Source organism: Sturnus vulgaris, chromosome 9, assembly GCF_052056855.1.
Source record: "Sturnus vulgaris isolate bStuVul1 chromosome 9, bStuVul1.hap1, whole genome shotgun sequence".
Lineage (NCBI taxonomy): Eukaryota > Metazoa > Chordata > Aves > Passeriformes > Sturnidae > Sturnus > Sturnus vulgaris.
In genome coordinates, this window is record NC_142251.1 from 11154245 (window position 1) to 11175425 (window position 21181).

The following is a 21181-nucleotide window of genomic DNA, read 5'->3' on the forward strand; positions in this document are numbered from 1 at the left end:
AGCTTCACTGAGCTTTATGCACTCGCATACACTGCTGCAAAGGCAAGAAGTAACAAAAAGAATGTGATTTTTGTCCCCCAATAATTTTCAAGTCTATAGCACTTGTTATCCTATTCTTAATAATACTATCACTGGAGAGCAAGCTGATCTTTAAGATGCCCCACCTCCAGAAACAAGATACACAATCACATCAGGTATTGAATGATTTCTATGATTCCCATCACCACGGTGCCTGAGAACATTACAGTCGTTTAATGCATTCTTTGTCACAGAGTAGAAAGGAAAATATGATTACCTCTATGCTATAAATGAGGATGGGAGAACAAGGAACAATAGGCAACTTGTCATGTGTGGCTGGCACACTCACCACTGGGATAACCACTCTCCTCTGATTCAAAATCCTACAACAATAAACACTTTCCAGTCTAGTTTTTTCATTACTTAGAAGTTTCCACATCAATCTATAAAAAACAAGCAATTTGCCTTACAAGCAATCCTGCTTGTAAGGGGTAAAAATGTAAGGGGTAAAAATCCATTCAGCTAAATGTCCAGATTTGTAACACCTCAGCACATTTACAAAATCCTATACATAAACAAATGGTAGAACACATTGATGTGCTGGAAAAACACCATCCTTCCTTAAAAGCAGAAAAAAAGTCTGACAATTTCATATTAAAAAAAATCAAGTGTTTACAAGCCTGTTTACATCTAATAAACTGTTTTTCCACAAACATTTAGCAGAAATAACACAGGAAGCAAAATAAAACCTGCTCATACAGCAGACAAGGAGGAAAATCTACTCTTTAACCGAAGAGACAGGATTAAAATTTGTGAGTACAGTGAAAACTAAACACAACTAAATTTCACATCAAATTATAAACCTGAAGAGTAACCTGAAAATCTGTGTGCTGATTTAATCTAGAAGGTTCAGCAACATAGATTAAGTTTCTGATTGTCAGATACAATGCTTGGATACTCTAAAGTTGGGTATTATACGAAAGCAAACAGATGAGAAAAGTATACAAACACCTCTGTAGATAGCCCTCCAAGTCAGAAATGACACCTCTCAATCAGACAACAAAAACACTCCAAAGACAGTTCAGGATCTGCAATCCTTCCACGATTGTTTCAAAAACATGATGTTCTATTATAGGAGAGATCATAGCAACTGCTGCAGGAAGAACGCAGCTTTACCAAATCAAGCTAGAATATCACCATGCCATTTAAATGCAGCACATCAACATGTAGCTGCCAAAGCCACGTCTCCTGCCACTTCAGGCATGCAAAAACTTCCCCTTTACCTTCCAACACTGTTAACTTGGCACTGGTGTTTATCTCCCCCACGCTGTTGGTGGCTGTGCACTCATAGATCGCTTCATCTCGATGCACACGCAGGGGCTGTATCCGCAGAACTGATCCTGATCCATCATCAAACTCGATAACCTTTGAGAATTAAAAGAAAGCACTTCATTACTGCTGTCTTCTGCAACAACACTCTAAGTCAAAACAATCTAGGGGTTGATGAACAAAAACCAAAACAAAACAAGCCCTGTAAATTCTAATATACCATGCAGTAAGTTAAGTGTTCCAAATCCAGTAGCACAAAAATTTCGGTGTCAAGAATGCATTTGTCCTCTGAGGAGGCCAGAACAAATGAAGATCCAATGAGGTTCTTTATGGATCAATTAAGGTTGACAAATTATCAACCTGGTAATAAAGATGTGAATCTGATGATTTAAAACATCTGAGCCATATTTGCACTAATGATTTTACTAATCACTGATACAATTTAGTGCCAACTTTCACCTTGATAGAAGAGGAGAATGATATACTCTGTGGGATTGCTAGGGAAACAGTAACAAAACTTGAATAAAACCTCCAGCACCTACAGCACATGCTAATTCCTGCAGAGTGAGGGGTTTAATGTCCCTCAGCACTGGGTACTTTGCAACTCTGGCATAATCAACAATGATGTAATTACACTTCCTTCTCCAGCATAATAAATTAAGTCTTTAATAAATCATTGCCTTTCCATCCATCCTGCTAAGCTGCAAAATGCATTACTCTGACTTATACATGGAAGAAAAAGGTATTTATTAGTTTGTAGCTGGATCACTATATGCTACTTCATAACAGCAAGGCTGTGAAGGCACAGCCTCAAGCAACTATTAATGCCAAACTCACTCTTCTCCTATTCCAGAGTACAGCAAAAGCTGGAAGTACTACCGGATTTGCAGATAGTGACAGCACGAGGGAAAGGCAGATGCCACCCACTCCTGTCCCTTGGGAACTGAGGAGATGAAGAGAATTAAGGGATCTTTCCTTCCAGACATGGATGTCAACCTAGGGCTGCTACCCCCATGCAAAACTTTGACCCTATTTTCAAGGGCCTGTTTAGGAGCACTTCCCATAGCATAAACATCAAAAGAGAGAGAACAGGAAGGAGGAAAACAATGCAAGACTCTGCAGTGACAGGAGAAATAGGAAGAAATCAAAAGGTAACCAAGACCACTGAAAAATCTGTTACTCCTCATGCTGGAATGAATAGCCCTTCTGTTTGAAGAAGAAATCCCAATACAGTCAGGTAAAGAAAGAGAAATATGAATATCACTATAATACACTTTAAAGAATTAATTTTTAAAAACTACTAATTTTTAAATTAAACATGAAACTGTTACAATATACTAAATCTTTACAAAGGACAGAGCTACTGCTAAATTTTAAAACAAGAAAAAGTCAGCTATAGAGATTAATTCACTTCAGTGATAAGGACTAAAAAGCTAAGAGATAAAACAGCAGAAAAGCTCTTTTGCCCTAACTATCCTTTGAACTAACACTGTGTGATAGGAACAGAGCTGCAACTACTAAGGCCCAGACAGGCACTGAGACCAAAATGTTGTTAATTTGCCAACGATGGATACCTCTTCTGTGTCACAACTTAGCATGTGTACATCAGATTTGGTTTTTTTCCTCCATTTAAACTTACTTCCAAATTTCCCCTAACTAAAACTAATAATGAAGTAAAATTAATAGTTACTTAGGGGAAAAAAAATTCACTATCTTCTGACAATAGCTATTCATCCAAACTGATGTAAACAAAGGTATGAAATTGCTTATATAAATATATATAATATGGCATATATTTCTGGTCAGCCACAACAAGCATCAAATTTACTATAAAGGTAGTATCTAGTTAGAAATTAGAATGTTTAAATAGTTACTATACAACAAAACTTTTACCAGGGAAAAATAACAATGTAAAACAAGATTAAAATTGATTACTTTAATCAAGGTTTTCTGCTCACACACAAAATCATGATTAAAATTGGTGACTTGAATCAATCCATTCTGGGCAGCAAAGTCATCTTGTGCTCCAGTCAGGAAAGCAAAAACATCAAAGACAGGGGATTAGAGGAAAGGCAGCAGAATTGTAAAGGGTCACATTTGCAAGGGCAGTTTTAGAGAAGGGAGCCCAACACCAAGAAAGGAAAGCGGAGAAAAAGGTGGAGAAAGTCAGTGAAAATATATTTGTTATGCAAAATATAAACCAAATTAGACCCTTTTTCAAAGATGTTTCTGATCCCTGCTCTTCTCTCTTCCTTTCTCTCCTACTTTAGCTCAGAGGGACGTCAATTAACCCTTCACCATTCCCCTTCCAAGTACCTTTGTGGGAGGGATGGCAGTAGCCATCACTTAGAAAGATTTCCAGTAGTGTTTAGGCATCTCACTTTTGAATTCCACTGAGGACTGTAGGTCAAAGAGGTGCCTTATAAATTCTGACAATGAAAATAGAAAAATACTGATAGATCCAAGTCTTGTCTGCCATCCAATTCTCTGTAAGCCCCAGTCTCCCATCTGAAGTAGGATGCCCTGTTGGTGTGTTTCCAGCATCATGCTCAAAGGACACCACCTGCTCTACAGATTGCATTGCTGCAGGGAAGGAAACTTGCTTTACACTCTGTATTGTAGCATCGAAGAGATACCCAGGTTGCAGTGATGATTATTGTGCAATTAAGACCTGTGAGGATTAGACTGATTACCAAATTTTCAGGTTTGGGCTCTTTTATTTTTGCCTTTTGTTAATTACCTCAAACCGCTGAGAACTGACTTTCTTCCCCTTCTTCATCCACGTGATACGCGGTTTGGGCTCTCCTGTTGCCTGACACACAAAAGAGGCCACTCCTCCAGAAATCCCAATCTGATCTTCAGGAGCCTTCATAAACGTTGGCTTGCCTGGAAAAATAACCAAATCACCCCCATGAGGACATAACATCAGACAAGCATGGAATGTGTCATATTAATCTAAAATGTAAGATAACTAGTGCTCTTACTACAAATCCAGGCTGAATGGCTTCAGCCACACAAATTCAGTGCAGACTGCAACATGACAAAGACAGCTTCTGCTTGAGTACCTTTTTCTCCTGAAATGAATCAAGTCCATCTGGCTTGCCTATAAATGAGGGCAATAGGAGGCTCTCCTCTGCCCCCTGGGCATTCATTCAGGTATATGACAATTTGGAACCATTTTTATGGCTTATTTTCTAATAAATTGATTTTGCAGATTTATACCATGGTCATAGCACTGGAAATTGCAAAACAGCTGACACACCAAGCCTATGAAATGTACCATACCTTGACCTTAGTTTTACTGAAAGCTGTTAACATATCCATAAAAATTAAGAGACAGTTGTAAGTATACAAATAACAACCTTTAGTTTCTTTTTAAATATGAACTGACATGAAAATCCTACAGTTTAAGTATCTGGAAACCTGCAGAGGCTAGCCTGTGCTTGTTAAGAAATTAATTGCTAGAAGTCTAAGTCAGCAAGGAAACCAAAGTGGCATTCAGGCATGAAACACAGCAAACATGAAAAAAAAAAAAAAGGTATCATATAACATTTAAATAATCGATTAAAAATCTCATGAAAATAGAGCAGTGTCTTCAAGATTTACGGAACCGATTGAGATGGATAAAACTATGCATCCAGGTTGAATGGCTGTATTTTGCTTCTGTACTTGCTGTATGGGAAAATTTTGCACTATGTGATCTGAGGACCATCTTGAAACACTGCTTTGTCCTCATGAGAAGCATTTGATGATCCCATATTCCCATATAAAGCACTAAAACATTTAACTCCACAGGGAGAGTTAACAGAGTCCATCCACGATGCTATTCCATGCACAGGTCATACAATGGCCATGTTTCAAATACAATTCTGATCAACCGTCTAAAAGATGAAGCTGACCTACAAACAGGTCAGAGACAGCTGCTGGCACACAGAAAGGAGCCTGAGTAAAAGAAGAAACCTGTTCAACCCCAAGATAACAAACTAATGACCCCAGCAGAGCTGCTGGTGGTTCCACACCTTTACATTCTAGACATATCCACAGGTGTGTCCTTTAGGGAGAGGGACATGACATCTGTCAGCCCAGGTGCTTTGAACTCTAGACACACTGAGGGCTGAATTTCCCTGATCTAGGATGGATATAAATTCAGTGATCCCAAAAACTGACAGCCTTTAAATGCATTTTTCTAACGTATGAGATTTAAATTTAACGGGTGCAGTTGCAGTTACAGCTGAACCAGGCAGGCAGTGGCAGTGCTCTGCTCCTCACCCCCTCTCTGCCTCCAGACATTGGCACCTGAACCCCTGCAAGGAGCTTCAGGGTCATCAAAGCCTCTGTGGAACAGATTTGGGCTCCTGACTGGCAGAAAGATGCTTTTTTCTTCTTTTCCAAGCAGGGACAGCAGTGGCTCAGGGCAGGATCAGGCAGAGGTCAGGAGACAGCGCCTCTCTCTCAGCAACTGTGGGGCACAATTTCACCCCTAAACTGCAGTCCTGGGAGACCTGGTTGAAACTGGCACCTCCTCAACTCTAGTTCTACCTTCTGGTTTAGCCCACACCAACTGCTCATGCTGAGCCCTGTACTAGCAGTGTGGCATGGTGTGACAACACCCACCGCCACTCAACCAAGTGAACTTCTTCAACCCTCCCTGCTTTTGACAGAGGTCAGAGACCAGGCTCTGCCTCGCCCCAGTGCAGGTGTCCCAGGCCAGGGAGGCTGCCAAAGGGCCAGGATGCTTCTTGCTCCTCTCACATGGCACCACTACCTGTGAGGGGCACTGGGGTGTGCTGCAAGATGTGTTTGTGAGGAGAGGTCAGGGCTGCCCTGTGCTGGACACAGCAGTCCCACCACGGCCCCACAGCACAGCCAGGCTCGTCATGGCCGTGCCTCTGTGGTGAGAAAAAGCCGAACACATCCCAGGTGAGAGAAATGAAGTAAAAATGTGAGAAACAGCCCTGTGAGCACCCAGCCAGAGGGGTGTGAGGAGCCCCAGGTGCCTGAGCAGGTATTCATGTCCCTGCAGCACATGGAGACACTGCAGTGAAGCAGGAATTTCCTGGCAGCCAGGCTGCAGCTGGCTGAGGTCACCCATGGGTGTCACAGTGAGGGACGAGGCCAAACCAGATGTCACCACCTGGAGAGGCATCAGCAGCTGGCCACACACAGCAGAGGGAATGGTGGCCAGCAGAGCCCCCCAAAACCTGCCACATCTGCTGCTCAACATGGGCCGTGCTCGTGTGCTGGGAGCCACCAAGCACCCACACAGGGACATGGCAGCCACAACCCCGGCCGAGCTGGAGGTCACAGCTCAGACACTTCAGTGCAGACCTGGACTCTGTTACTGCTGCTTGCTCAGCCTCTTTTCCAAAAGGATCCACCAAGGCCAGTACTGCCTGCACAGAGCAGATACACATGCTCTGTCCTCAACAAGGAGTATCACAGACCTGGCCTCACCACAGAAATTCCTCACAAAAGTGTACTGAATTTTGCCATCCTTGGTAAAGAGAGCCCCAAGACTATGCTCCAAATCCAGGAAATGCCTTTTAATACAGGATGGCTGCTGTCTAAAGGCTTTGGCACATTGTCCTGACATGAACAGCAAGCAATTATTAAGCCTGCTTGCTTAACTGATGCTGATTCCACATATTTACTCATCTATAATCATGTCTATTTCTACTTAGTTTGTGTTTACATATATCTCTGTTTATTCACCTCTCATCTATTTCAGAGAAATGTTAATTTACCATTCAGGCTGCTAGGGATGGCATTGTGATTGACTGTTTTGCTATGCAGTGTGCTGAGCTGATGTCTTGTATTGCACTTCAGCAGCTGATTTGGTTTTCTGATTTTCTGTTATTTACTCTGTGATCTTAGTTAAATAGTGTAATTTTTTCCAAATGGCAAATACAGCAGAATCCAAAAACTTTTGTCCTTGAAGAATACAATGCAATTAGATCTCTGACTTTATACTTACTCTCCAGCACATACACTTGAGGACTTACTTTACTTTTGTACGTTTAAAAAAGATCAATACTATTAAAACCAGAACAAAAGGAAATTGAACATTCACCTGCAGTAAAAGCTCAAAAATCTGCTGCCTTGATTTTGCATTGTTGCTATGAACCTTTTTCCCTGCACATTTAATTGAGCAACACTGATTTCTGGAAACCATCTAAATCCTCTGAGACTGGACACAGAAGTACACCTGTATATAAATCAAATTCTCATTCTGAGAAAGGGTATTTCTACAAAGGCATTTTAAACACTTCTATGCCCTGAAGTTTTGAAATGGAAGGAAAGTACTAGTTAAGCAAACCTATAATCCTGAGTCCTGGCCCCAGGACAATAGAGTCGGGCATGAGCATACATATTTTTATACTGATTTGTAACTGTTACAGCAAATCCCAAAACTTATCTCAGTGAGAGCTAACACAAGTGCAACAGAGCATCCACTAAACTCTTGGTGTCTTTGGAAGATGCATGCTAAGTGCACTAGAAAACCTCCACATCTCCCCTGCAACATCTCTGTAACTCCACTGCCCAAAGGAAGCTGCCATGAGACTATCACTAGTTACCTTCAAGGGGCAACACTGGGGATAGGGACAGATCATGGTACAAGCTGTCTTTTTTAGCCCATTTTGAGCATTTGTACTCTTAGGGTAGCCCTTGAAACACAGTCAGAAAAAATAAGGATTTACTGAAAATACAGGGGTAACATACATGCTGTCTTTTCCCTCTCCTTAAATTCAAAATGAACAGTGTCCATAGAAGATTATGCATGTACGAAGGTTTGCTGCTCAAACAGGATACGTATAAGGAACTGAAATGTCTTTTGCAGTGAAAACCTGTCTTTTCCTTGATAACCTATGGACCAAAGATTCTCTGTTGAAAGCTTAAGGGGTGGAGGGAAAGGAAAAAGAGCTATTGTATTTCAAAGACAAATTTCTGAAATACTTGAGAGCTTGAGAGAACATCCCGAGCAAGTCTTGGATGACAGCAGGGAGAGGTGCTGGATGGCTGGGTGCCCATCACACCCACCTTCACTTACTCCATCACATGGAGTAACAACTCCAGACTGGCATAGTTCCTGTAAGTCCAAACTACTCCAGTCTTTCTCTCCCTAGCCTCTCTGCTCAGTGACAGATCCCTGGAGCACATTCAGGCCTCACCCTCTGAACTAATTCTTGCTCCTCACTTCAAAAAAACCAAGTTACTTTTACTCCAGGACTAGAAGCCACTGCTCTCGTTTCTATTCACTCATAAGCTTCAGGCAGGAGAATGGGAAAACTTTTACCTTCTTAGCCGAAATTTTCCCTGTTTGGTCCTTGCTCGGAATTAAATTATTCTAGAAAGTTTATAGGAACAACACAGTTCTGAGAAGGAAGACTGAAAAACAGAGTATTTCTTTCTCTTGTAAGAAACTGCCTTCATCTTATTTGGCTGGGAGTGGAAAAATAACATTCTCAGACATGCTCTCCATTGAGAAATTAAAATAAAACCAAAAAACAACATTTCAGACGAAAATACTTTCCTTTCACATTTGGTAGTGTTGTAAAAGCCACCTGCCGAGCAAGCACACATTTGTGGATAATCCTATAAAGTGAATCCCAAGGAGGGCCTCATGGCATGGATGAAATGCTTGCAGAGATTTAGGAACACACTGCTTTACTGAATTAACCTGGAAAAACAGCAGAAAATTCATGCAGTTTCCTGCGCTGGGTGTGTGACACGTTCAAAGAAAAATTCCTTTGAATTTTATTTTAAAAGCTGCACAAGAACGTGCAAAGAAAGGCAGTCAGGTATGCTCTAACCAATATGGCTGTTGTCTGCCATTCTCTGTGAAACAAAGTGTGACAGGCTTGGGAGGGGAACCTGAAGCCCTCAAAGACAGAACCTCAGGTTTCCTGGAGAGCCACTGACATCTTTCCTGCAGGGTACCTCAGAGCCAGGCACAGTCTCTCTCACCTGTATGTTATATTAAATATATATATATGTGTATATATATGTGTATCTCCCTCCTACTCTGAAATATTTTTTTGTGGAACAATTCTTATAAATCAGAAAACCATCTCAGCACCTGTTTTAAAACCTGCCCTACCAAACATCCGTAGCTGAAGAGTAAAATTTCAGTTCCCTTTTCCAGGTTTTCCTTTCTTTACCAGGTAAGTTCAGAATCACTTCATCACATGCGCTGTTTTTAGCCTGTGCAGCTTCTTAGTGAATCCAAAGGACTTTCCCAGGGAGAAAAGTATCTCTTGTCAGATTGCCTTCAAGGTTTAGGACAGAGGTGTAGCCTCCTTCTAACTTGGCAAGATGTCTTTCATGGGAACCATGGTCTTTAAGGAGTAACATATGATCTGCATTACCTGACTTGACTACTAGCCAGATCCCTGAAAAATGATGCTGGGTCAGAGGTATTTGGCACAGATGCTTGCATTTTGATATGCATTAAGCACACAATTGGCACATAAAATATGTTTTCTTGTATTTCTGTAAGAGCCAGAAATTTCAAGTGACGAAACATAATATATGCCAATATAAATATACATAATATACACAAATGTTAACTTGTTTTATTTCGAAGACCCATAATTTTCTTAAAATAAATGGGAAAATTAAATGGAATCCAGATGCATTTTCAGTATTTAGCACCCACCTAAAATATTCCTCATCCAAGAATTTTAATGCAAGGACTGGCAACATAATGCTCCATTCTTGTGGATGCCATTTTTTCCAAAGGGTCACACATAGGTTTGAGGAAAAATGTATTACTGAACATGTCTGCAATTAAGTGTTCTATGAACACCCACCTGCTGTGAGAGATTTTATAGGAAAAATCTCTGTCCTCATGGTACAAGTTCTCACTACTCTAAATAGATGGGCAGCCAAAAATAAGACTTGTGTTGTAGGAGAGGGAAGCTTATATTTTTATCTGAAAGCTTTTACGACTTGAGCTAAATTAAGATTGGAAGCAGACTCCTCTGTGAACAAAAAACTTACAGTTGCAATGTAAGATGAACTGGATAAGGACATACAATAGGCATGGGCAATCTTATTTAGGTGCCTGGGCTAAATGAATAATAAGAAATTATTGACACTGGAATGAACAGATGACAATGAAATCAGTTCCTGAGTCTGGAAATACTGGAATTCAGGTTTAAATCCCTGCCTTTAACCTTTCCTGTCACATACACAAAGGCACAACTGTGCCTCACCTTCCTCTGTAAAACTAACCTGCTGTTCTCACATGGCTGCTGTCAGGATGAATATGCAGAAAATGATGATGTGGCTCAGTTGGTAACACTGGGAAGAAACCAACAATGACACAGACTTTCTCATGTTCATGACTGACTCTGAAGTGGAAATAAAGTGGTCCAGAGGACAGAGGTGGCCCATGCTTTTATACACAGCTAAAGCATTTCTCTTTCTCAGTTGCCTTTATGATCCTGGATGACTGATACCTGCGCATGGATGGATGCCTATTGGAAAGATACTCTGGAGAAAGCTCATCTGTGATTCTTCTCCTAAGCATTTACTGCAGGGCAGGGGACAAGTCAGTGGGCTCTCCAACTATCCTTGTGTTTAGTATCCTTATACTTTCTTGCAATATATCCACCATTGTTTAAATGTAGTTCCTGCCCCTTTGTGATTAGGAGGAAGATTGTTTGGCAAAATACAGTTTTACAAACTTGTACCTTTTTTTTTCTTGGATAATTTATACATAGGAAGAGCCTGTTTGAGTAAAGCCTTTGTGGGTCTCAGTGAGCACAATGCTAATTCATTCCTTATTTCTCGTATTTTGGTTTTATTTCACTAACATGACAGCACTTTGTAAATGAACCTTTTGTCCTTTACTGTTTGGTGCAAAGTACTTATTAAATAAATGCAAATGTATGTAGTGGGATGCTGCATGCTCAGATACTTACACAATTTTCTTTTTATCCAGAGTATGGATCATAACCCTTTCTCCTATCCACTTTAAAAAACACTTAAAAGCACCCCAATCACAGAAAATGGCACTCCGAATTCAACATATTCTTCAGATCAATCTGAATTACAGGTTACCTCATGTTACCTGCATATTTCCTCTTTTTTATGATCTTATTTTATTAAGTTTTAATGCTTAAGAGATTCCCAACAGCTAGGACAAATGATTCTGCTATTTCAATCCAATTTTAGTGGTTGAGTTTTCCAGCTTCAAGTGTGAATGTCCATGATAATCAAATCTACAAACATTATCTCAGAGCAAGTTGCATTTCTCGTCGCTGCCTTTTCCTGACTTCCATGAAGTTACTCAGAGCTAACTTCTGAGTTTGTACAAAACGAAATCAAATAAAGTGAATGATTAATATCCAAAATTCCAAGAAGTAGATCTTTTAACAATTTCAATGACCTCTGTAACTTTGAGTAAAACAATTACATTACAAAAATAACAAAAGCAGCCATCAGCAGAAGCTGTGCTTCTCCCTAAACACCAGCAGGAAACACACTGAACTAAGATTCAAAGCACTCATTTCAGCAGGCCAGACCCACTGTGCTTTGTTTATCTGGAGTAAGCTCAACTAAAGGAGAATGTCAGAGCACATGTAAGGTTAAGCATACACTTTTATCAGCATTTGTAAGGACTTAAGCTCAGAAATTCTGACAATCTTCAACTCCTGCTTGTTCACCATCTTGGCAAAGAAGCTCTTTCCTGAGCATAAGCCTAATCTAAAGGCAAAGCCTTTGAGAGGGCTGAGGTGTCTCTGCAGACACACAGCAGGAACTTCCACACCCAGACAGGCATTTCCAAGCCCTCTTTCCCCTTTTGCCAACAAAGGATTTATACCCACAAGTTTAAGCCAAAATCAAGTGTTTTTAAATTTCTTCTTGAAGAAACACCTTTAAACCTCCTGTGTCTTGTGCTGGACAGCCACACATAAATCAACCCTCCACCAATAGAAACTCAGCCTTCCCTGTTAAATGCTGATGTTCAGATAAACCTGCTTACTCCACAGCAATATGGGTTAAAACCATTAGCTCACTCAAGTGTTGAGGCCATGATTACTGGATATTAATAAACTACAGCAACAGCCTGTCATCATAGTATTGCACTTGAGTAAATTTCTAATTCTGTCTCTTTATGAATCATGGAAATTGTTTACAAAGTTTAAATGCCTAAAATTAAGTGACGATACTGAACCAGAATTGTGTCAGGCAGCCATCACACAAGAATGCTGTGCAAGGCACGTTCTGGGTGCTGATTTATTTCTGGAGTTTTATGCAGACAACTTAGACCTTAACGCAGTGGGGAGGTGGTTTTTCTCCATATCACATCTGCAGGGGGCCTACAGATTTTCCACACAGGGTGGCAAATTTTCTCCGTTATTTTTCCAGGCTGTTGTAATTGCAATGTCTTTCTCAAAGTGCTGGCTGGCTATCAGTGTGAGCTGCTTTACATCTCAGTACGAAAATCCCTAACTCTGGCTAATCCCTAGGCTTTGACTGACTCTTGTCCACAGGAAGGGGGTTGGGGAGAAATAAATCAATCCCTCTACTATGACATCATTCTTGCTTGCTTCCAATACCCCAAATAACACATAGCCAAAAAAAGAAAAATATTCCAAGAAGCATAAAGCAGTCCTGCATACAACTGCAGAATAGTGATTAAAAACAAAGCAGAAAAACAGCCCAGTAAAGCATCCTTCTAGAACCTGAGGTTGCCTTCATTTCCCATCTTCTTTTACGCTTCTCTAGAGCACTCACAGCTTGTGTGTGCAGCCTGTTACATATTTTGGGGAAAAGCCAAAGCTATATATGGGTTCAGCTTGAACTTCCCAGCATTTATACTAGGCATTACACAGAGTAGAAAAACAAAGGAGAGCAGAGAAGTGCTGCTCCAACTGCAGACCTTCCAGCAGCCTCACAGAATGGTTTTCTGCTTTAATTTAAAACTGAAACCTGAAGTCAAATTTCCACCTGGTAATAGCTTAAAGGCACTTCCAATTAACTTGGTAATACACACTTTCTGAGTTAATAAATTTTTCAGCCTCTGTGTTTAATACAATTAAGCATTTGGGCCTTTGGCCTTAGACCTTATTCAGCTTGAGAAAGGATTGCAGGGAGACAGTCTCCAATTATCACCATTAACACAACATTCACTTAAGGGCTTTCAAATGCATACATATAGAATATTCATTTAATCATACACAAAATTCAGTACCCGAATTCACGCTGCCTCTCTCTTGCACACAATATGTACAAGGGACAAGACAATAAAAGCCCCATCTAAGGGGCTCTAAAAATCAAGTCATCACCACACTGCCTAATGCGGCACAGAGCAGCTGTGCCTGCTCCTAGCAACTTACTTTTCCTTCCATATCTGCATTTTGTTATTTGCAAATTTCTTCAAAACTTCAAAGTTAATAAAGCATATTGCATAGTGTAAAGAACCCGCTAAGATATGCAGAACCAGGAAACAGACAAAACTGAAATCTTGTGCTTGAAAAAAGATGAAAATTAATTTTGCCAGCATGCCTACCACATTAAACACCTCTTTTTTTTTACACAAAAGGATTAAAAGGTTTTAATCCTTTTTTTTTCAAGCAGCTAGTTCTTGATTCAGCAGTTCAAAAGGCTTTGCCAAGTTCAGGTTTTTCCTCTGCTTTTAAGAATTAAAAGTGAGTGCAAACCATATTTTGTAAACAGATACCATAGCAGAATGATTCTAACAGAATTGGAAGCCAGAAGAAGTGACCTCTTCTTCTTTTGTTACTAAAGCAAAGGCATTCTGGGTTCTCAGGAAGGGACCTGCATTTCATTTTAATGCCACTGTATGTTGCTCTGTCTTCCTCCTATAGTAATGAACCAAATTCCTGCCTCATCTATTGGTAAAGAGAAGACTTTCTGCTTAATGATAGAAGTGCATGCTGGCATTTTTGTAATATAGTAATTTTTTTTGTATTTGTGTCAACTGTTTTATCATGCTACAGCTGTAGTACAGTCTGCAGAAAACCAAGAAATATAATTTCCACATTTAAATGTTTACCAGAGCACAGACTAGATACCCAAGCAAAATATTCTCAAGTGATGGGGAAAGCAAAAAGTAGTAGATCACAGAATATTCTGAGCTGAAAGGGACCTACAAGGATCAAGTCCAATTTCTAAGTGAATGACCTGCATAGATATTAAACCCACAACACTGGTGTTACCAGCACCATGCTCTAAATAACTAAGCTAATCTCAGGGTATCAAGCATTTTGACTCCGTTTTTCCTGAAATTCCCTGAAAAACAGGTGTATTTCCTCATTAAAAGGCTTCCTCCAAGTCAGACTCCTTGAAAGCTTGGATAGAGGCTCATAAATGAAGGTTTGAACACTTCTGGGAGACGTCATTGAGCATTTTTTACCCAGTAATGATGCACTTTTGCAACGGCTAAATGAAGGCACGGAGGGTTACACAACTGAGAAGCCCTTTGAGCAGAGTTTTGATGTCAGGGTTACCACGTCCACCTGGCAGCCAGACTGGGGGCTGCTGAGCAGTTCCAACCCTCCACACCAGAAAGACAAGGACCCAGAGTGTCACAGCCACACTGCAGTGCCTGGGGGCTGCAGGGAGACCGAGATGCTGCAGAGCCAGGAAAGCTCCAGAAGCTGCTCTTCTGTGCAGGAATCACCCCGAGTTCTCCCAAAATGGCTCTATATGTATCTGCAAAACTGATTCCATATAACCTGATGGATGTCCAAAACCCACAGGTAAAGAGAACCCGCTGACAGATGCCAGATATTTAGAGTTTTACAGCTGCTATGACCCAGCTCTGCCCTGTGCACAGAGCAAGGCAGGTGCTTCATCCCAGGAGGTGCCCGGTTCCATCCACCACCCAGGGCTTTCTGGCTCAGAAAGGACTGAGTTCTAGAAAAGCATCAAAATTAGTCACCTTCATGTCTGCTGCATTCTTGATTTTAATTTTTCTAGCGTCCATTCCTTGCTGTGTTATGAATTTAACAGATAAAATGAAGACCTCTTTTCACTTTAATAACTTTTCTCTGTGTAGACAATCAGCTCAGCCTCTGCTTCTAAACAGAGTTTCTTAAATCTCCAGCTACCAGGCATGGTTCCAGATTTTATTTTTCTGTAGCCTTTTACTTGCACCAAACTTTTACATGATTTCACCCAATTATGCATGAGAAATGCAGACAGCCAAAGCCCACATGAAGAAGTTACCATTTGCCACGCTGCAAAAAGTTGCTGTGGCCACCAGGTTTATCCTGAAGCTTAGCAGATCATGTAATGGGACCACAAGGTGCAGAGTTTGAACTTCCAGAGCTGGCTGAGGATGTGTGTGCAGGTTGGAGGGGGCACACACAACCTTTCCTGCAGGGGAAAGGCTGCACACAGGACCTGTGGGGCCAGGGAGCCACCCCACAGGGTGGCACTGAGGTTGCTGGGGATCCCAGTTACACCACAGCCTCCACAGCAGCACGCAGCTCAGCAGGGACTGATCTGTCTAAAGGAGAAAAATCTTCTATGTCATGAATTATCTCTTTTTCAGCACCTCTGACAATATCTGTGTTTCTGGGAAAAGGGAAAACCAGTTAACATCACCACTGCAGTACATATCTGGGCAAGGCAGCACATATATTCCATCAAGGAGGGGGTATTTCACACAGTGTACCTTATCGTCACCAAGCCAGAACACTGCCTGCTACCCAGAGTACCCAAACCTCCCTAGTTAAAACCACCAGCAGTATAATCACATTTGTTTAGTACATGTTCCTTGCTCACCACAGAGTCCTGCTGCAAGTCTCAGACCTCACTGTGACACCAACTCCTGCAGTACCAATTCCTAGGACATTAGCAGACAAAAACCCAACAAAGTGGTGGCAGGAAGTTACAGCATGTGACTAAACTCAGAGAAACTGACACTCCTGACATGACCTCTCAGGCTGGGTACCCTTCAGCAACTGCTTCTCTGAGAGAACCCTACTGCTCTGATTGCACTCAGAGCCATGAGCCACGTCAGGAGGCAGAGTGCCTGAAGAGTAATATTCACCATTGAGCAGGAGCTCAGTAAGAATTCTGACTGGGAATGTCTATAAACAATGAAGAGTATCCAGTAGCTCCTGCCATTTTTTGGGTTGTATTCTCTCATGCATTGGAACTAATTTTTGTATTTTCAGCCATAACCTACTTGCAGACAGTATTCCATTTTCCTTCAACCCTGACCTCCAGCATCTTCTTCCACATTTCTCCTCTTGTCACCAGTAAGTCTCAGTCTCATGCATGATTCACATGATCACAGAAGGCTGCCAGGCATTGTGAGGGGTTAACTCCATGCCATACATTCACCAGGGTAAATCCACTGGGGAGAACCCAGAACCGGGAATACCAGCTCTCACACTGACTTCGGCAGCCTGGAAAGAAGTTTGTGCACCTCGGGTTTGGGAAGGCTGCACATGCCACGAGAGCCACAAGACAAGTATGCTGCTTACAGAGATTTGCCGTATTTGTATTTGCCAGAAGTGTATTTGCCTACACCACTTAATTTCATTCTCACTGCTGGACAAAACTATCACATGCTACAAACTTAAGGGACACACACGTGAATATCAAACCTGCAAGGTTCATCTTGTTTTTAAGCTCTTTCTGGAGACTACAGAGGATATATTTAGAAAACAAATTTAACTCCTAGAGTGCTGTGTCTAAGTCTCCTGCACCCATTGCTGCCTTGCTGACAGAGTCCCAAGGTTCCTGGTTTCACATTTGATTTCTTGAACTAAAATCCAGACCAGGAAAGAGGAAAACAAGCTACCTCAGAGCAAGCTAACTGCACCTCTCAGGCACTGTTTAACCTTGGGGATATGACATCCCCGTATGGTTTGTGAAGGCCATACACTGGGGTAAAACAAAATCCCTGTGTGAATCTGAGGCTTGAAAGAACATCAGCCTTTCTTACCTACTGCAAGTCAGCACATTGCTACGCCAAAACACAGCCTAGAAAGAACAGGATGAGACAAAAGAGCCTGTCCAATTATGTCTCCTCAAGTGAATTTTATTAGTCGCTCAGGTCTATTAACAGTGAGGATAGAATACCTTTATATAGGCAAATAGGTCTTGCTTAAGAATTACCCATGCAGGAATAATCCCCTGCCTATCACCAATCGTTGATTTTCATGTTGTGTTTTAAAGTCTGACTTGAAGGTAGGTGCCTGCCAACTCCGCTTGTGTTCTCCAAGAATAAATGTTTATCAAAGGGGGGGCTTCCCATTTGCTGAGCTGGAATTAGTTACACCAACAGGGTATCAAATGGGTTGTTGCCTGTCACTGTTATCAAAGAGGAATTTGAAACACAAACACTAAGCAGCAGCAACTGAGTAGTGAAGCTTGTCAGAGCAAGCGTGACACGGGACAGCCAAAATGTACAGACACAGAGGGCTGGAAGAGGCTCTCTGAAGTACAGTCCTGTCCCACAGCCTCCCCAGGACTGCAGTGCACAACCTCTTCTGTAAAGGGATCATGCACCAGCTTAAAATAGGTTTGAGTTTCAGCCATACTTCTTACTGGAAAACTGTTCCAAAATTATGGTCATGGAAACATTGTGGGGAAACAGACTAGTTTTTAAAGTCATTTGTTGTCACTCATATTCACTTGCTCGTGTACTAAACACAATCCTTTAGCTGAAAAGGGTTGTGTTCCATCTCTGCCTTTTCTCTCCTTCCTCCAAAATGTACTTCAGATCAATTTTTACACCCTTCTTACAACAGTAAAATGTTTGTCTTACATAACCCCTGAGACTCCACAGACTAAAGATCTCATTTTAAAAAAGAGCCAAACAACAAAAACAAAAGGAAAAGAAAGATACTGTGTGTTGATTCTTGCAGACTTCTTTGAATTTGCTTCATACTTTCTTCTGAAGGAATCCATAATACTTTATCACCATCTTATTTAAAACATGTATTTAGGCTTGGCCATCTTGAGATCACCATTTATCATCTTATCATCACCTTTTTTTCTCACTCCCTCTATTTTTCCTTTTTATAACTAACTTATGCAGCTGGATATGGTTTTTGTTCTGTATAACTTAAACTGAACCACGAATCCATTCAGTCTTAGTTTAATTTATAAGATCACATTTACAATGTCCTCATGAAATACAATTTCAAGCTTCAAGAAAATCTGCAATCCTGTTGATCATGTGCAAGTGTTTGTTAACAAGACTACTTAGAAACCTACCCTTGCACTTTCATATTCAAGTGCATGTCCAGATCTCCATTTTAACCATGGTTATGGAACAAAAAAGTTTACTCATTACTCGCTAGCAGCCTCAAAGGCATGGTTACTGTGCAAATTCAAACAATGCTGTCATACCTAACATGTAATTCAGCATTGTTAGAATATAATCTCAGATAATTAAATGTGAGAAAAAGGTAGAGAAACAGATGAATGGTAATCTGGGAGAACAAGCCCACCAGCACAAAAGCAGCTGCCCACATCCTCTGTGCTCAGACCATAAAACTAAGGCTGACAACACAATTTGCAAAGTGCTGAAATCACCCAACAGCACCAGTCATAATCTGAGATGCACATTTCCTTCACCCAAGTATTTTACCACTATTACTAGTGATAAAGCTGGCATATGAATTAAAGGTTTGAAAAAGGACTATGACAATATGGAAATTAATCACACATTAATTTAAAACTTCCAATTGTCTTGGCATTGTGAAGTCATCACACTGCCACATCCCAGAGAGAAGTGACACACCAGTCCACCATCCTAAGCAAAGACAATCTCCTATTCCAGACATCTTAAAATCTCTTAAATATTTTCACTGAGTTGCAGAAAATCATATTTGGGGACCAGTGTTTTAAATAAAGTATTACAAAGCCCCATTGAAAGTACTAGAAATTCCACAGTGACACTGTAGCAGACAGGGATTTATCTTTCAGACTGCTGTGATCATTATTAATATTACAGCCACTTTTGTTTTGCTAATTTGGCGCTTCACCTATGAATAACAACCTCACAAAATAAATTACACAGAGCAATGTTAGTGCTGTTCTTACTGTACTAACAGGCACCCATGTATGTAATTCATGCAGAGTGGTTTCTGACTATATCCACACTGCACATAATGCCATTAGACACTGATGGGCTGGCTTGCAACCAAGTTCACCCTTTGTGGAATCCCTTCTGGATAGCAGAAGAGCTGACTGGTTAGGAAACCTAGGGCAGAAGGACAGCAGTGCTTTAACACAGACCTTGGAGCTCCAGAAACACTCAGAACGTGCCCTTCTGACTCTTATCTCCTCCCTGGATACAGACATTTGGCGTCTTTTTTCCTTCTTGGAATAATGATTCTTGAACAGATCAGTCAGAACGCTGACTGCTAAAATTAAAACAGCTTAAATTGAATGTAGGACTGTCATACATTGTCAAGTGTGCTACAGAAAGGAAGGACAGAAACAGCTTCATCACTGCTTCACTGCTACCCAAGTGTGAGTTTGCAGTTGCAGAGGAAGGAGAAACCTGAATTTAGGACTTGACAAGCAGGATTAAGGAGAAATGCATATTCTTGTTATGCCCCTTCTCTCTTCCAATTCTTTGCTCATCATTTTATTGAGGAATCAGATCTCAACTGTTCGAGACATCTGTTCTGTAATTCCTCTTTCAAAATTCTGAAGTTTCTTTAAAATCCAGGTTTGTTGCCATTTTTTGGCATGATTTAAAGAGACTGAATGTAGCTAAATGACTCAGAGTACTGCCAAACTTTTGTGCTTCATTGGGTTGTGTTTTTTTCTTTAACACTGAGAAGATCATTCCATTTTTGAAACAATGAAAACCCTGCATTAGGAGTTTTAAAAGGCCTGTTATCTGGAGGAAACCATAGCAAAGCAGTAGTAGTGACACACACTTCCTAGAACTTGCTTTTTTCTATCCTTCTATAACCTTCTATATAAATTCATAGAAAACTGTATTAACATCTTAGCCAGAATATCCTAAGTAAATACTAGATGCTTGCAGTTGGATTTTCAAGCTTTTTAGTATCAGGAATTTAAGGGGAGACAATTTGTTTTGTTTCTATCATCTTTCATTAACTTTTGGTGAGAAACAGCCAAGACCATGCAGCTGAGATAACTACTCTCTGAAACGGCAAGACATTCACTGCTCCAAGAGCAGCCCAGCTCTTCTCATCCACTACCAAGAATCCACAATGTGTTCTGCTTGCCAAAAGTGACAACCTGAACCCTAATGTCCAGTGCTATAGGCCAGGTTGAAAAACAGAGCAAATGTTGAAACAAACCTGACTGTATTTCCTCTCACCTAAGCAAGTGACAGCTTCCTAAAATATTCTGGTCCTAGTTACTTGAGAAAACTGTGTTTTCAGATGCCTTCTGACTGATGCAGCTGCAAAGGGTGGAAAATATGCAGCACAAATAAAGGTTGGATCAGCTATAACTGTCTTCATGGGGCCTGGAACCACTTTTACAACAATACAGGTGAGACGGGAGAAAATGCAAACTATTTTCTTCCATTCTTTATGGAAAAGATTCCCTTCAATCATAAAACCATAGCTGGGAAGGGACCTCAAGAGGTCTCCAGTATAATCTCCTGCTTCAAGTGGAACCCTTACCAACACTAGATCATTTGAGCAGTGGTGATGTCCAGCTGAACCTCGGGAAGCTCTGAGGAATGAAAACAGACCACCTTGTTCAACAGCCTCCACCAGTCTGCTCTGCCCTCCAAGAGGAAAAGCTTATTTCAATTATTAATAGTGAACTTCAATACAATCTCCTCTGTCTCTTCACCTCGTCTCTGCTAAACTTATCTATTATGACAGCTATTGAGCAACTAAAG

General features: G+C 40.9%; 1 protein-coding gene across 17 annotated transcripts in view; it reads right to left on the reverse strand.

Moving 5' to 3' along the window:
• Positions 1–21181, reverse strand: part of PTPRF (protein tyrosine phosphatase receptor type F) — a 375185-nt gene that overhangs the window by 189492 nt on the left and 164512 nt on the right. For all 17 annotated transcript variants that reach the window (XM_088169800.1, XM_088169793.1, XM_088169799.1 and 14 more), the window contains exons 4-5: positions 4088–4233; positions 1302–1443 (exon numbers count right to left, since the gene is read on the reverse strand). In XM_088169800.1, coding sequence (XP_088025926.1) covers positions 1302–1443; positions 4088–4233 — 288 coding nt within the window. The remainder of the gene's footprint in view (positions 1–1301; positions 1444–4087; positions 4234–21181) is intronic.